The sequence below is a fragment of the Urocampus carinirostris genome, chromosome 7, assembly GCF_059441175.1.
Source record: "Urocampus carinirostris isolate Australia breed hairy pipefish chromosome 7, RoL_Ucar_1.0, whole genome shotgun sequence".
Taxonomy (NCBI): domain Eukaryota; kingdom Metazoa; phylum Chordata; class Actinopteri; order Syngnathiformes; family Syngnathidae; genus Urocampus; species Urocampus carinirostris.
This window is the reverse complement of record NC_142355.1, coordinates 20,447,981-20,465,138: the sequence shown is the minus strand read 5'-3', so window position 1 is coordinate 20,465,138 and position 17,158 is coordinate 20,447,981. Positions and strand designations below refer to the sequence as shown.

The following is a 17,158-nucleotide window of genomic DNA, read 5'->3' as shown; positions in this document are numbered from 1 at the left end:
TATCAGGCGATAATGAACCTTAAAAAGACACCACGGCACCTATTTACTCACAGCAATACTATGTAGAACAAAAACAAAATAATCCGGGAAAACAAGTTTATTTTATCCACCAAATAAACGACACGAACAATTCATCAAATTTCTGAGTTCTTTCCCCACTTGCAGTAAATTTTGTGTTGCTCATTATATGTAGCATTATATATTTTTTTTTAAATTCCCGGACAAAAATGATTATACGGCGTACACATTTTGACATGACCCAAAACGTTTACCTTGACTAGTACATGTAAACCACACAGTGCTTTTATAGAGAGCAGATGTTTTGGTGGTTGACTGAGCCGAGTTTAACATTATTGCTCATAATTACAACCTGGTTATAACATGATAATAACACAGGAACAAGTTAACTACTGTAGTTACCATATAGTGTTTTGTTTTTTTAAGCATATCAAACTACTCATTGTGCTAATAAGTAACACAAAAGTAGCTTTCAGCTAAAAGCGAAAGTGTGTAATATGTAGCGCCTCCTAGTGGTACTTTTTTAAATACACGAACTATATCGTACCAAAGTTAAATTTTAGGTCGGAAATGTGTATTTCCATACCTGTCAACCTGTACGGTTTTGCCGTACAAAGTATGGATATTATGCATTCTAAGACGTGTACGCCGTACGAGAAAATCTGTACGAAAAAACGCAAATTTGTCAATTATGGGTACCGTTTGGTATACACCGACTATCACGAAACGGCAAATCAATCAAGTCAAACGAGTTCGCCGCGGTAGCCTCTATCTCGGTATCGTTTTTTTCGTTGCAAACGAAGCGAGCGGTTTGATGCAACTGTGTGCATGCGTCTGCCGCCTGGGGATTTCCCATCATGCATCTTTCCGGAAAAAAAATATATGGTGTGATATTATTTTGTATTTTTTAAGGGAAAATACGATAGTTTGTACGAGTGTGGAGCCGTGGAGGTTGACAGGTATGAATGTGTATGTCTTTTACATAGTGGAATACCTACCTAGAAGTCACAGCCGTGTTTGTCCGGCATCTTGTTGCTACGCTGTGCTCTTGGCACACTGGGGCTTCAAAAAGATGACCTTGTTTTCTTGTTTTTTTATTTTATTTTGAAGCCGAGAACGAGGAACGTTTCCGGTCTGGCCTAGCTACGAGCGTGCAAGCTGACACACGCATCCCGTCCTCGGCCGCCGCTGGCTGCTGCAGCCGTGCTATCGGAGGTAGCGGAGGGACCTCTGCGAAATGCCTGGTGCATGGCCGACCTCCGTATTCTCTCCTTCCTTCCCTTGGGCTTCTTTCGGGCCCCCCGTTCCCTCCCTCTACTCTGTGTTCCTAAGCGCCATGCTGGGGCTCGCCCTAGCTGCGTGAGGCCACCCCAGCCAGCGGTGCTCCGGCGGGGGATGCGGCCTGCTTGTTAAAGCGCCCCAACCACCCCTCCGACCGCGATGGCTGATGATCAACAACAAGCTGACCAGAAGCCTTCCACGGGACTCGGCTCACTTCCCACACTGGTACCGGGACTCCAAGGACCCGAAGCGAACGCGTTACAGTTTAAAATCAAGAATTCCATTTGGTAAGGATGAGAAGGAAGCCTCCATGTAGCTGCGGTGTGCCTATTTTGTTGCCTCCTTCGTGGTTTCTCCGTCCGTTTAAAGCCACTAAACCACGCGTGTTAATATGATCCACGCGGGAAATAAGAGTGAAATGTCGCAGGGTGCGTGGTTTTTGCGTTAAAAACAACAACACGCCGTCGCCTTCGCTTGTAGTAGTAGCTCACGTCATTAGCATGCAGCCACGGGAGGCCATGTTACCGATGACAGTCCACCCGTGGGGCTGACGACAGGTGCAACATCTGGATTTAAAATAGAAACACATCATTTTGAGAAACCTTCATTCTGTGTAATAAGCCTTTTATTATGCACCGAGTGTTGCTGTGCAATGTGTAATAAAAGACGCAGTGTCAGTCAATAGAGTGGGCAGGTTCACTGTTACTACTCTGCGTTACTTCACAGTAAAAACAGAAAAAGTGATACCTCTTCATGCGATCTTCCGAATTGCTCGCGTTAACGGGCGAATTTTTCCGATATGAAATAATTAAAAACGAATTGGTCCAAAAGCGTCTTTCAAGTGAACCCTAAATAGCTTTATAACCTATCTTGCTGATCACTAAAAACACCTTTAAAAATCAATTGAACATGCAAAGGTTAAAATAATTAAATAAATACGATATTAACAAAATAAAATGTGCGTTTATTATGATCTCTTATCATGGAGGCTGTCGCCGTAATGGTGCAACCATCGGAGTGACGGAGATATTTATTGCCATTCTCCTATTAACCAATAAGTATCGTAAATTCCGGACTATAAGCCGCTACTTTTTTCCCAAATGTTCAGCCCGGCGGCTTATTCAGTGAAACGGCCAATTTATGTAATTTTCTTAAAGGCCACCAGCGGCGCTGGAGTATAAAAGGTAAGATTAAGACCAGTAGAATATGTGCGCCAAGAAAGACTGCAACCTCTAAGTTTATGCATACATTGTCTGTAAAGTAAAGGTACGTTCCGATAATGAGCAAGACGCCCTTGATGGCGATAGTTATGAGGAGGAAGTTGAGGACGATTTACCGTGAATTTTAAAATTACGCCATGGTTTTTTTTAACAGGCACGTTTGATGCATTGCGAGCGTGATCCTACTAGCGTGTTGGTACATTCAAAGGCACGGTTTGGGATGAAAGTTATATTATTATTATTATTAAAGCTTTGAAAACTCTCGGTGTACCGTCTTTCTTCGTAAACATGTGTAACCATGTATAATATGTATTTGCAACCGTATATTTTTGTAATGTATTTATTTTAGAGATTTATTCTGTTATGTGTTCGACGGGCGAATCAAAAAGAAGGGGCGGAGCAAACGCGGGCTGATGGGAAGTGGGGTAGAGCTGAGTTACCGGTAGATCTTTCTGTTGTCGCAGGGGACAATAGTGGATATATATTTTTCCCACCCTTAACTTTGGAAATATACATTTTGTTTCCTTGAATTACTTTCAACGGCACCCGGACTTTACAAGTCTGCATCATACGTTTATTACGGGTATCATTTACCATTCATGATGCCGACTGTGGTTCTAGTATTGTGTACTATTGTGAGGCTTTGATGCTAGGCTTTAGGGCTAGGACCTTAGCTTGGCCTTTTGGCTGAGAGTAAGTGTCCCGGCTCCTAGGCTTTGTAGCGTATTATGAACTGACCGATAACGGATAATGGATAATGAATAACGAAGATAGAACAATAACCCTTAAAAACCCCAAAACCCCTTTGATGCTAGGTCCTTAGCTTGGCCTTTTAGCAAGGCTTTAATGCTAGGTCCTTAGCTTGGCCTTTTACAATGATCAACGCACCGCACGCATCGGCCCGGTATTGCAGTACCTCCGGGAACGGTGCATTCGCAATGATCGCAGCAAGGCTTTAGGGCTAGGACCTTAGCTCAGCCTTTTGGCTGAGAGTAAGAGTCCCGGCTCCTTGGCTTTGTAGCATATTATGAACTGACCGATAACGGATAATGGATAATGAATAACGAAGATAGAACAATAACCCTTAAAAACCCCACTTATAGCCTGGTCTGGAGTGAACTTGTGATTGTGTCACAGGTTTAATGCGGGCGCACGCGGCTTATACACAGGTGCTGTTTGTGTAAGTACAAAAGTGGCAAATCATTAAAAAGTGGTGGGTGTGGCTTATAATCAGGTGTGCTCTATAGTCTGAATTTAAAGGTAATATTAACGTGCTATTTCTTAATGATCAGAGTGAAGTGCTCTCAGTTTAATATGCATTTTGAAAAATACACCATGATATGATGTTACCAGTGTTGGGCAAGTAACTGAAAAGAGTAACTGGTTACAGTTACTAATTTCAAAAGTAATTCAGTCACTCCCCCTGATAACCGAATACCTTTCAACCTCAGCCTATTGCTTCCCTTATTAATGATTGCAATTTTTCTCATTAAGCAATAGTGAACCTTACGAATAAAACACGGAGCTATTTACTCACAGCAAGAAAATGTACAAACTGTACTACTTAATAAACTGCACTAACAATTATTTCAACATCTTTCTCCCACTTACAATAAATTTAGTGTTGCTTATTTAATTTAGCAGTGAATTTAAAAAAATACTGTCCTAAAAATATTATACAGTAATGTGTACACAATTTAAAATAACTTGACAAGTATGAGTGTCAGTCATCAAATTTTAACAGAGTTGGCTGCTTCACTATTACTACTCTGCATTACTACATAATAAATCAATACATGCATTACTATGCAGTGAATTTGTTTGGAAAATTATCTGTTTAACTGTTTATTAACTTACCTAGGGCTGCAACTATCAAATGTTTTAATAGTCGACTAGTCACTGACTGTTAAAACAATTAGCATACCTGTCAACTTCAGCCAATTGCTCCCCTTATTAACGATCGTAATTCCCTTTATTAAACAATAACAAACCTTATAAACGCAACGCAGCACCTATTTACTCATCGCAAGACAGTCAATGTAGAATAAAAATAAAGATAATCTGTGTTGACAAGTTTATTTTATTTACCAAATAAACAACACAAACAATTTTCTTTCTTAGTTTTTCGCCTTCTTACTGTAAATTCTGTGTGGCTTATTACACGTAGCAGTATATTAAAGTATTCATGTCATCTGTATTTGCACTGTAAATAACCACTAATCTGTAAATAACCAATATTTATCATTGATCACAGCTATCTCAGTTGCTGCCTCCTGGATTTTTACATTGTGTTAAGATATATGTATAGATATATATAGTGGTAATTGCACAACTTTTAAATTCTATGTTACTTTTTAAGTTATATCTCATCTCATTAGCCGTACCGCTTATCCTCAGTAGGGTCGCGGGGGGCTGGAGCCCATCCCAGCAATCATCGGGCAGTGGGCAGGGGACACCCTGAACTGGTTGCCAGCCAATCGCAGGGCACACAGGGACAGACAACGCATTCGCTCATTCACACTTAGGGACAATTTGGACCGGCCAATTCACCTGAAATGCATGTCTTTGGAATGTGGGAGGAAACCGGAGTGCCCGGAGGAAACCCACGCAAGCACGGGGAGAACATACAAACTCCGCACAGAAAGTCTGGAGCTGGATTTGAACCCACGACAGGTTCCCATGACATGAACTGTGCCGCACAAGCGCTAACCACTGCGCCGCCGTGCTGCCCTTTTAAGTTATATATTACTTGAAATTCTACATCTATATGTGGGTTATATGGGGCAGCTTTTGAATTTGTCACGACCAGAACGGAATCAGGACCCAAATGGGTAGCGTTAACTACTAGTTTATTGATAGAAAGAGGAAGGGCAGCCGCCGCGATCCGGTGCTCGCTGGACGCGGGAAGCAAGCCGCTCGCACAATTGGATCGAGATCCGAATACGGAAATGGATATTCCGAAGCGGGAGATGGCGGTGTCGAGGACGGAAAAAACAGTTCGATAGCCAGAGCAGGAGAGCAAAAACGTGGTCGGGATCAAAAACGGATCGTAAGCCGGGACGGGAGAACAAACGTGGTCAGGGTCAAAAACAGGTCGTAGCCGGAGACAAACGGGGAGATCAGGAACGGGCGGGTGGAAAAACGGGTGCAAAGTGCTTGCCTTGTAGGAACAGAGGTTCGCAGACGGACTGACAACTTGAGAGTGAAAGGACTGGGTTTAAAATGGGACAGGAAACCAATCAGGTAGCCCGCAGCGGCTGGTGCTGAATGAGCGGGCACAGGTGATGCTAATCAGTAATCATGACAGAATTTAATTGACAATAAAGGTGTTCTATTCTATTCTATTTTCTAGTCTAGTCTAGTCTAACAAAAAACTAAAAATGGCCAGACCATGTGAACCAAACGTCAATGCTGCATTGCCATTTGTCATTATTCGCGATAGTAAACAGAATACGGTATAAATAATACGTTTGGTTAAAGCTGAGAAATATGCTGAACAAATTTTGAAATGAAATGAAATGTCTTGTGTATTTGATAGATAGATGAAATAAACTTGTTATACACGTATTATGTTTTTGTTCTACATAGTCTGTCTTGCCTCTAGTTGTTTGTGTGAAGACTAACACATAATAAAGGGTAGTAAATTCACAACTTGTCTCGTCGCTCGCCACACCCGCCAATTCCCGTCATTAATCGGGCTAATATATTTATATATTCATTCATTGTTTGCACATGAAAGTTATTGAGTGATGCTATTTTTCATCGACGCCAGAGAGTCATTTTGTGAGAGCCCATCTGGTGTAGACACACACTTTGGAAGTCCAAACTTTTATGGTTTAGCAAGTGATTGTTATGGCTGATTTTTAAAGTATAATTTGTTTTCTGGCGTTTGAAGTTTACAGTCCAAGCTCATATTTTCTGTTTAATGATATTGTTTTTAAGTGGACACATTTAAAGTGGTGGAAGTTGGCCTATAAACAGAAAATTTCAGTCTGTAATCTGTAAAATAACTTACATGAATCTACAGACCTCAAAACTACCGGCTTAATACTCAATTAGCATGTGCTTTATGTATTTTAACCTAAAAACTAATAGCAGAATTATAAACATCTTGAGCCAGTCTACAGTGCATTTCCTTCAAATTTTGTTTCTAATGTTTAAACTCTTCAATTTTGTTTTTTCTTTTTTATTGCAGCAAATCCATACAATCAAAAGTGGACAGCATATTGGTGAGTATAATCCATAATACCATCTATCGTGTACTATTATATTGCTGCATACAAAACTTAAGTAAGTCTTCACTTCCGATAGAACGAGTGTTGTGATTGTAGTTTGTACAATGTGTTTATTAAGAAATATTCATTATCGTGATTAAGAAAAAAAAAGCGATGGTTGTCTATATTGAGTGATGGGAAAGCAAGCGCCAGCAATCCGGCGATCGCTGGGAAGGAGGAGCAGGGATCGGAGTGTAGTCGGAAGGCGGAAACGGGTCAAGTGGGCGTGGCGGGGGATCAGAGCGTGGTCGGTGGGCAAAAACCGTCGAGTGACCTGGGCGGGAGATCGGAGCGTGGTCGAAGGAAGGAAAAAGTCAGGGAACCGGAGATGATCGGGAAGCCAGGGGCAGACGAGCAGGATACAGGTAAGGACAGGACAGACGGGAGCCAGAGTCAAATAGTGCTTGCCTTGCATGTGCGGAGGTTTGCTGGCGGACTGACAAGGAGTGAATGGAAGCGTTGAGTTTAAATAGGAGGGGAACCAATCAGGCACTGGGCAACAGCTGGCGCCAAAGAAGCGGGCACAGGTGAAGGCAATGGGTAATTATGACACAACTAGGTGTACACAAGTAGGCTTTGTATAAAGCGTGCTGAGGTAGTCGTATTGTAAAGCCATCCTTATTGTACGTAGTACAGTTTTTACTGATCGCTGTAACCAGAGCACTGTTGTGAGACCCTGGTTTTATTGGATTTCCTCGTGTAAACAAATGTTTGAATTGAATTTCAAATCTGACTGTCTACTCTTTGCGAAGTAAGACACACTTCAAACATATTGTGTTGTGTGGCTATGGGAGACTGCAGAGGAATACCACATTTATTAGTCATGTGAGTTTTGTTGAAATTCTATTTTATTTACTCTAAAAGGTTTTAGAGCGCTATTAAAGTTTTATTTGAATTCATAACAAATATCCTTACGTCTATTTGCATTATTGACAATTTCTCGCGCCAATTTTCAAGCGTTTACAGCAAATAAAATCGTCTCGAAATATCACTTATCGGCCTCCTTTATAATTCTAATAATCTGTATCGTATGGGCCGTGAAAAACCCATATCGGTCGATCCTTAGTCTATATACATCTGTATTAAAAGGACAGTGTGTGTTATTTGACAACTATATATCATTTTATGGTCTAGTGCAGGGGTCTCAAACTCCACACAGGAAGGTTTGATCCCATGACCTCAGAACTGTGCCGCACACGCACTAACCATTTTGCTGCCGTGCTGCCCGCTACACCATCATTATTGAACAAATTCCTATCCCCAGTTAGCTAGATACATTGCTATGTTTACACCCCAAGAACATATATTTCAAGTCCTAGCATAACACCCCCATGCACATGCTTGTGGTGCCAATTTAGAGCGCCTCGTTTTCACAGTAAGAGAAATCTGAAAGAAGCTTTTCAATCTTTGACCAATCTAACTGATCATGCCAGGGATGAATCTATTTGGTGTTGCCATCAAGTATTTAGTACAGTACATCCCTGTTATGACTGTAACAGTGAGTTTAAAGTGCTCTGAAAAATAGGCAGTTCACAAAAGATTTACTGGGTTGTTCAATTTCATGCTTGATTGGTGGGCAGGCACTCCAGAGAGCCAACTATCAGTTTACAATCCATTAAAAAGTCAATTTTATGCAGTGAGTCCCCTTGTATTGACAATGTTCTGTCTTAATGCTTTAAACTTAATGAGGCTACTCCCTGGAGTGCTTTTAAAAAGTGATGGGGAAGGGAAATGCACAGAGCGCACAATGCAAGTTGTCTGATACCAGGCATGTTTCAGCTTCCACATTTCCCAGGAGAAATATGATTTCAAGTGTACGTCAAACTAAATATAAATTAAGCAGCAAATGATAAACGGTAATCCCAACAGTGGCCATTTTCCCGTTTGCTTTTGAGTGACGGTGACATCAAATTCTCATGACTAATAAAGGCTCACTTGTTTTCTGAAACTGAAGTGAGATGGATGAAACAGGGAGAATATTCCACAAATTCAGTGTTAAAGGGACAGTATGTATTATTTGACCACTAGATGTCTTTGTTTTCTGTCTTGCAAATGAAAACAAAGCGCAAGGAAGAATACAAACTATTTAGACGAAGTGACAAAACCGCATCATTTTTTTCCCTTATTGTTGCCTGGCCTTTCGCAAGAATTCTGGTTTTTCGAGTATCTGTTGCAACAAGATGGCGGACAATTACACTACTGTTCAAAAGTATGGGGTTTGTTTAAAAATGTCCGTTCTTTGATTAAATAAACTTTTGTTTATATATATTTTTTTGCAACTCAAAAGTGTGACTTTTCATTGAAATCACACTATTGGGAGACCTCAACTTTTGAACGGTAGTGTATGCCATCTCCGTTTAGGTGAGGCAATATACAATAAATTCAACTGTCTGCATCAAGCAAATGTGGCTTTATACAATGATTTGTGTATTTTTGCTTATTCTTAAGTTAGTATGTTTTTTATAATGGATTTTTTTTTTTACCTTTGGGAGCCGCTAAATAATATGCACTCTCCCTTTAACATAACTTTCAAAAAAACTTACAGAATAGACTAGTAGAATGGAATTTTTAAATCACACACGCCTAACAATAACTGACTAATTTTGGTAACTTCATATTGTGTGTTTTTCAAAATAATTGTGTCCAACAGCAAATATACAGTTGTACCTCTACTTACAAATTTAATTTGTTCTGGGAGTAGCTTTGTAACAGATTTTAAGCGACAGCCAGTCTGTTTACGTTCGGGAAACTGGCAGCGGCGAATGGCAGCCTTTACTGTACTGCATAAGCCGGCGGGTTAAAAGCTTGGGAAAAAGGACACGGAGTGGTCAGAATTTTACGGTACTTAAAGGATCTTTCCATCGCTGTATGAATCGTTTCTATGAAATGCTTCATATTAAATATTAAATCTCAAACTACCTTAAAGAACAACCTCTAGCGTGTAAATTGCAGCACTGTGGTTGGTTCTCAATTTATTACCACACATACACATATTAAAGCTACATAGAATTTTTGTCAATTTTAACCACAGAGGCTGAGGCGAACTGCATTTTGACAGATTCAGGTTGACAGGATGAGTCCTTGTTAAGCACACAGACAGCACAAATTGCACTCAGGAGAGTTTTTTTCTAGTAAAAAAAAAATGACGTGATCCCTAAGCTTGAAAAACATTGGCTTAATAATTGATCACACTGCTCATTAAGAATCAGTTGTTTTGCCAATCATGAATGAGCTCTTAGTTGGTTTTAAAACCCGACATACGGTTGGTTATTTCCGCTGAATGACATTGAAATGAATTAACAAAAGTATCATATTAATGTAACTACAATGGATAGAGGTAGATCACAGAAGGTCAATTTAACATGCTGATAGCTGTTTACCGTATTTTTTTGCACTAAAAGGTGCACAGATTATTAGGCGCACTCCCAAAAAAATAGTCTTTTCTCATATATTTTCCATACATAAGGCCTACTGGACTATAAGGCGCTACATTAGGAACATTAACAAAACAGTTAGGTCAGTCAAAATGTATGAACCCCTTAAAGCTCCGACGAACACTAGATGTTGCTGTATTGTGTCATGTCATGGAAAAAAATTAAGAAATAATCCAACTACAGAAACTCAAAGTGACCAAACTTAACTATTTTTCTTCTACATTTTTGGGGTTTTTGGGTGCCCGAAGTAGCAAGAATGCAGATAATTATGTCTGCTACCTCAAGGTGAGGGTCATGTTTTTTTTAAAATAAATACCGTATTTTCCGCACTATAAGGCGCACCTAAAAGTCTTAATTTTTTTCAAAAGCTGACCATGCGCCTTATAATACAGTGCGCCTTATATATGGCTCAATATTAAATCGCGAGGTCTCGCAACTTACGCAACAGCCGCCGACTCGATTTCCCCCCGAACGTGGAGTAGTTCGCGGTGTATGCTGGGATTTATATACCGGCGTTTCATTGGCTAACCAATGTGTCAATCATCATTTGAATTGATCGCTATTGGCTAAAGTTTTTCGTAGCCTTAGATAGGCTAGAGGGCCGAAACAAACCCTGCAATTGGCCGAAAAAGACGTGTCAATCATCAGTTAAATCGATCGCTATTGGCTGAAGTTATTCGGAGCCTCGGATTGACTAGAGGGCCAAAACAAACCCTGCAATTGGCTGAAAAAGATGTGTCAATCATCCGTTAAATCGATCGCTATTGGCTGAAGTTATTCTGAGCCTCGGATAGGCTAGAGGGCCAAAACAAACCCTGCAATTGGCCGAAAAAGATGACTGAATAGCAAGCTTGCTGAACTACGCCATAAAGAAACATGTTTCATTAGTCTGTATTTGTAAACATTTTACTCTCCTGGATTTACTTCACTCACGGTTGTAAGAAGACCATGATTTCGTATCATTATTGAACGTGAGAACTTAGGTGAGCTATGCGGCTTTATACTTTCCCGGTATCTTGTTTTAGAACGATCTTGATGTTGCTGTGATGAGTTGAGTGAATTAAACTCAATTCAAGTGTTTATTGTCATATGCACAGTAAAGTTGCGAGCAAAAAAGAAAATAGAAACTAAGGAATGGTTGGCATTTCTTGAATCCCAAGACTTTAACCTTCCGAATGATATTTGAAATGATGCATTTGAGTGACATCGTACGGACACCGCATCCGCACGTGTCTACGACACGTATTTGCTTCTTTGCAAGCTTTGGGAATGTTAAGGGGGTAATCAGTTGGACTGAATCATCTGACTGTTTTGTCGACGTTCCCATTGTAGCGCCTTATAATCCGGTGCGCCTTATCTATGGAAGATATAGGACCAAAAACAATTTTTTGGGGGTGCACCCTATAACCCGGTGCGCCCTATAGTGCGGAAAATACGGTACTATTAAATAAACTAGTAAATAAATAATCGCTTGATGTTCTAGTATTCAAAAGATGCATGTGTACGCGATAGTTCATATATTTTTGCTTAATATTTGATGAGTTTATAATTAAATCGACACTCAAAATTAGTAGAGAAGAAAACAATGATTTCCGAACTTGCAAGAACAGGAGAGGACTGTAAAAGAAACCCTTTTAATGCCAAATTTCACATTTTTTCTATAGCAGATCCTACCTAAAGGTTGTGGGAATCAAAGAAAAGCAATCTTGACAGTGACAATGATGTTCACACCAGAGGTGGGTAGAGTAGCCAATAGTTTTACTCAAGTAAAAGTACTTTTACTTCAGAATAATATTACTCGAGTAGAAGTAAAATTAGTCATCCAAATACTTACTTGAGTAAAGGTAAAAAGTACTTAAGTAATTACTCAAGTACTGATTAACTATAGCAACGTCGTATTTATTGATTACTTTTTAAAACAACCCATCAGATGATCAAATGATCAAAGTCCATCTGAACAACAAAAAATACATTTAATTTAAAATGAAATAAAAATAATCAACCTCAATTAAAGTTCTTTAATAAACAATTAAATAAAAATGGTATGAATCAAATTGATAAATTAAACACAAGTACCACTAAGCAGCACATTTAAAGCCCCAACGCTTATCTTAACAGGCTCTGCAAGCAGAACAACAAGCTAGCCCATAAACTCGAACGAAGGAGGCATTGCATATTGTTGCTGGTGTTTGGCACCCTTCTTAAGGGAAACATGCTTTTGATGCAAGGCCAGGGGTGCTCCTCCTCTTCTGGGTTTTCATAGCCGCCATTGCTAAGCGACATTTTCGATCTGTTTCATCCGTAAACAACTTTCCTCCCGCTGAAGTTGAATATGGTCACGTGACGAGGCTGCTACATTTGATTGGTTAAACATGGTAGAGCCTGGTGGAGTTCTGTGTCAAAACAATTGTCCCTTAGCGGAGACAGACAGACGCGTACTTACGTGGAGGGGATTTATTAAGTAACGAAGTAACGACTTCAATGTTGCCTAATGTAGCGTTTTTTTCTTTTACAAATTTACTCAAGTAAAAGTATAGCTATCTATAAAAACTCCTCGAAGTACAAAATTTCCCAAAACTGACTCAAGTAAATAAAACGAAGTAAATGTACTTTGTTACTACCCACCTCTGGTAAACAGTGCCTAATAATCAAAATAACGAACAACAGTGATGTATAATAGTCAAATAACGAACTGGCGTTCTTTTCAATATCCTTTGCAGGTGTCCAATATAGAAACACAATGAACTTGTGATTATTCAAATCAATATTTAATTTTTTTTTTAATGAATTAACTATTTTTACTGCGAGGAGGGTCTCGGTAATACTCACTGTCTCTTTAAATAAAGCAGTTACTTAAAAAACTGATAAAGTTGTATAGCACAACACTAAATAGAAAACTCTTCAACTCATTAAAAAAATATATACCTTAAATTCCGGACTATAGAGTGCACCTGATTATAAGCCGCACCCACCACATTTTAAGAGGAAAACAAATTTTGTACATACACAAGCCGCACCTGTATATAAGCCCCATGCGCCCACATTTAAACATGTCACACAAACACAAAATTAACCCAAACCCGACTTCAAGTCCCGCGATTGAAACTAAATGTTTTGGGGGGGGTTTTGTAGAGGTTTATTGTTCTATATTCTTTATCAATTATCCATTATCCGTTATCGGTCGAATCATAATACACTAAGAAGCCAAGAGGCTGAGACACTTGCTCCCAGCCAAGAGGCTGAGTCAAGGTCCTAGCCTCAGGGCCAAGCAGCGATCAAGTTCACAGTTCAAAAACCACAGCCATGAAGTTCTAAGTTTAACAAACTAAATGTCCTTCGTTAAAGTCCACAGTCCAAAAATCACAGCCAGCAAAATGAACGGAAAATGATACCGGTACTTAAGGTTCGATGCAGACCTGCAGAGTCCGGGTCCCTTTGAAAGTAAACCAAGGAAAAAAGTATATTTCCAAAGGTAAGGGTGGGAAAAATATATCAGATGAACACATTTACTCACGCAACTCCTTTTTCTTTAACCAACTTTTTACCCCCTCTTCTTTCCTTGTTTGTCCCTTACCTTTAGTGGACCCCACTTAAACTCGGCACCCCGCGTTTGTTCCGCCCCTCATTTTTCGTTCACCCGTGAAAAACATATCAGAATAAGTGTCTAAAATTAATACAAATAAATACATTACAAAAATATACAGTTGCAAATACATATTATACATGGGTTACACATATTTACAAAGAAAGACGGTACACCGAGAGAGTTTTCAAAGCTTTGATAATTATAATATAGCTTTCATTCCAAACGGTGGCTGTGACAGGGCAGTTAATGGTGGCAACACTCGTGCGCCGCTGGCGACCGTTAGAAAAATTACATAAATTGGCCGCATCACTGAAAAAGCCGCAGGGTTGAAAGTTAGGGGAAAAAGTAGAAGCTTATAGTCCGGAATTTACGGTACTTTTGTCAAGATCATCATCACAACTGTGAGGCTAACTTGCACTAAAATAGTAAACAGTCCTATGGTCCAAATAACTTTTTCCCTCTCCTATAGTTTTGTTCTAATCTAATGTTGTTTTACTAACAAATGCAAAACGACTTTTCACACTGCACTTAGCACAGCACATAGTGAAGTTAACCAACACATTCATTATTTGCTGCTGCTGCTCAGCGTGGTGCCATGGGGACTGGAAGCACACATTGTGGTGCCAGTTTTAAAGCGTTCGAGTTTTAGTACGTTTTTGAGAGTGAATTTCTTAGTTTTTCCTGTACTTTTAGTCTGTAGATAAGGATGTTGCTTACCTTACTTTCCAGACCGAGCTCTCAACAAGAACAAGTACCAATAACACTACGATACCACTACACCACCAACATATACCACTGACTATCATTATAGTTTGCATATGTAGAATTGTTTTTTTACTTGGGCAGACAAAAGTTGTTGTCATATGATGAAAAATAAAGTTAAACTGTATATAAAAAACAGACACCAAAATCTGTTAAAAATCCCGCAAAATAACTAACTTTTGTGACAACTATTATAACAACATGACAAAAAATATACCTCGACAATTTTAACTTTTGATGTAATATCTGGGTCAAAAGAAACCCATCACCAGTTGTTTGAAAATCGGGAAAGATTATGTGTCAGGACCAGGACAAGAAACTGGAAGCAGAACCCACTCGCGTAACGTTACTCACAGTTTAGAGAAGAGGAATGAGCGCACACTCGAATCGGGGATCATTGGTCGCGGAAGTAGATTGATCGGAACGAGGAATTGGTCAAAATCAAACAAATCGGGGTGAGAACAAAACAGGAGCAAAAAACAGGCAAAAACGGAGATTCACAGGGCTTGGCAAAACAAGAGCAAAAACACAAGCAAAAACAGGGGATTCACAGGGCTTGACGTACTGGGAGGTCGCTGGTTCGCGCCTCGGCCGAGACATACCTAATTGGTATAATGGCGGCGCCCTCTGTTGGCTGCGGCTGCATCGACTCGCTACAACGGGTCAGGTGTATCGACATTTCGTTCTGTGTACATTGTTACAAAGAATGACAATACAAAGGAAATTATTATTATTATTATTATTATCACAACAGAGTTTAGCAGGAGTTTCGCAGACGCTCTGACCCCAGGCGACTCACAAGACCGCGTTTAAGTAGTCAGGGAGCAATCTGTCAACGCGTTTCAGCTTGTGTCCATGGGCGGGGCCAATTGGGCGCCGCGGCAACCGTGACAAAACCTGGCGCCACATGGTGGGGACCAATTGGGCGCCATGGCAACCGTGATGTTTGCTATCTAAGAGTTTATATCGAAATATCATCAATATATATTCGCGCAGGTACCCACACCCAATGTTCTGCGTAGTTTATCAGCTAGGTGAGACCCTTGCAATACCAACACCCACCCACCTCCATAGAATTGCCAAATGGTTTTGTTAATTCATTGATTGGAGCCCCCAGTTCATTTCAGTTCATTTTTGCGGCAGCAGTAGCTCAGGAGGTAGAGCGCTCATCCTGGGACTGAGTGGTTCGATTTCCTGGTCCTCCGAGTTAATTGTCAAAGTGTCCTTTGGCAAGACTCCGATATGCAGGTAGTCTCTTTGCATGGCTGACGCCGCAATCGGTGTGGGAGTGTGTGTGTAAGTGGGTAAGTATGAAGAACAGTGTAAAGCGCTTTGGGAGGTCTTCATGACTTGAAAATCTCTATATAAATGCATACATTTGCCATTGCGCATTGTACAATTAGTCATTTTTTTGTGTGTTTTTCTTTTCACAGCAAGATGTCGAGAAGTTTACTGACATCGAAAAGCTCTACCTCTACCTTAAGTTGCCTTCTGGTCCAGGCAGCGGCAATGATAAAAGGTGCTCACCGTCTTTCACACACACATGCACTCGAACTCACTCGGATAAAGGTTTCCATTTTCCTCGCCAGTGCTTCTCCGTCCGCTTGGCTCACGATGACCTTTCCGTCTCATGCTTTTGTCTAAAAACGATCCTCTTCCACATCGCCGACTCTCCCGAAAACGGGATAGAGAAATTTTAAGCCTTTTCTTCCGATCCGCTTTGCAATATCTTCGGTTACGATCACCCAATCATGCCAACTATGTTACGAACTCAAAACATTCATATATGTAGACTTTTGCTATACCTAGCTGTCTGTGTTTCATTTGTTTCCCCATATCTATTCATCACCTCGACCCCCAAATTGTGCCCAATTGGACTGAGAATGAGAGGGGGTCGTCTACTCCTGGATTATGGTATTCAAGTTTTTGTTTTAACACGAAATGACACCTCCCGGTGAAAGAACCCCGCCTGACCGCTCGACTTTCTCCTCTTACATCTCGGCAGCGATCAGAGTTCTATGTCATCGAGTCGCACTCAGCAGATGTACGCGTTCAACTGGATACGGAATCACCTAGAAGAGCACCCGGAAACGTCGCTCCCCAAACAGGAAGTGTACGATGAATACAAGTGAGTAAAATACTTTATGCTGTAAAACAAATATTTGATATCAGCATCTAGCAAGGCAGTTTATTTTTTCTCATATTTGCTTCATTAAGGATAAGGGTTGTTGTGGGGCTGCCGTGGGGCTACAGCCCTTAGACTTTTCAATCCAGCCCCCAAAAAAGTACAGAAATCCCTTGTTTTTCGCGAAAGTTATATTCATAAAACAAATGAAGAAGTATAAATCTTAGGGGTTTTTTTTTTACAACTAATTTACAATTAAATACCCTACCCTTTAAAACCGTAGAACAAACTCTTTTTAGAGGCTCTGACTGTGTAAACCTTTATTTTTACAAATAACTACTGTATTAGTAAATAATAAAAAGGGGAGAGACCAGGGGTCTCCAACGTGGTGCCTGCAGGCACCAGGTAGCCCCCCTCGATCCCCCCTTAGGTAGCCCCCCTTGGTCCCCTTATCAAAC

At 40.3% G+C, this 17,158-nt stretch overlaps 1 protein-coding gene across 2 annotated transcripts in view; it reads left to right on the top strand.

Moving 5' to 3' along the window:
- Positions 1-1,204: 1,204 nt before the first annotated feature.
- rfx7b (regulatory factor X7b) overlaps positions 1,205-17,158 on the top strand; it is a 32,180-nt gene continuing 16,226 nt past the window's right edge. Inside the window, exons 1-5 of one of the 2 annotated variants that reach the window (XM_088340077.1) lie at positions 1,205-1,586; positions 6,715-6,748; positions 16,009-16,094; positions 16,385-16,489; positions 16,581-16,703. In XM_088340077.1, coding sequence (XP_088196203.1) covers positions 1,459-1,586; positions 6,715-6,748; positions 16,009-16,094; positions 16,385-16,489; positions 16,581-16,703 — 476 coding nt within the window. In that variant the 5' untranslated portion in view covers positions 1,205-1,458. Of the gene's footprint in view, positions 1,587-6,714; positions 6,749-16,008; positions 16,096-16,384; positions 16,490-16,580; positions 16,704-17,158 lie in introns of both variants that reach the window. The other variant, XM_088340075.1, reaches the window with a different exon arrangement.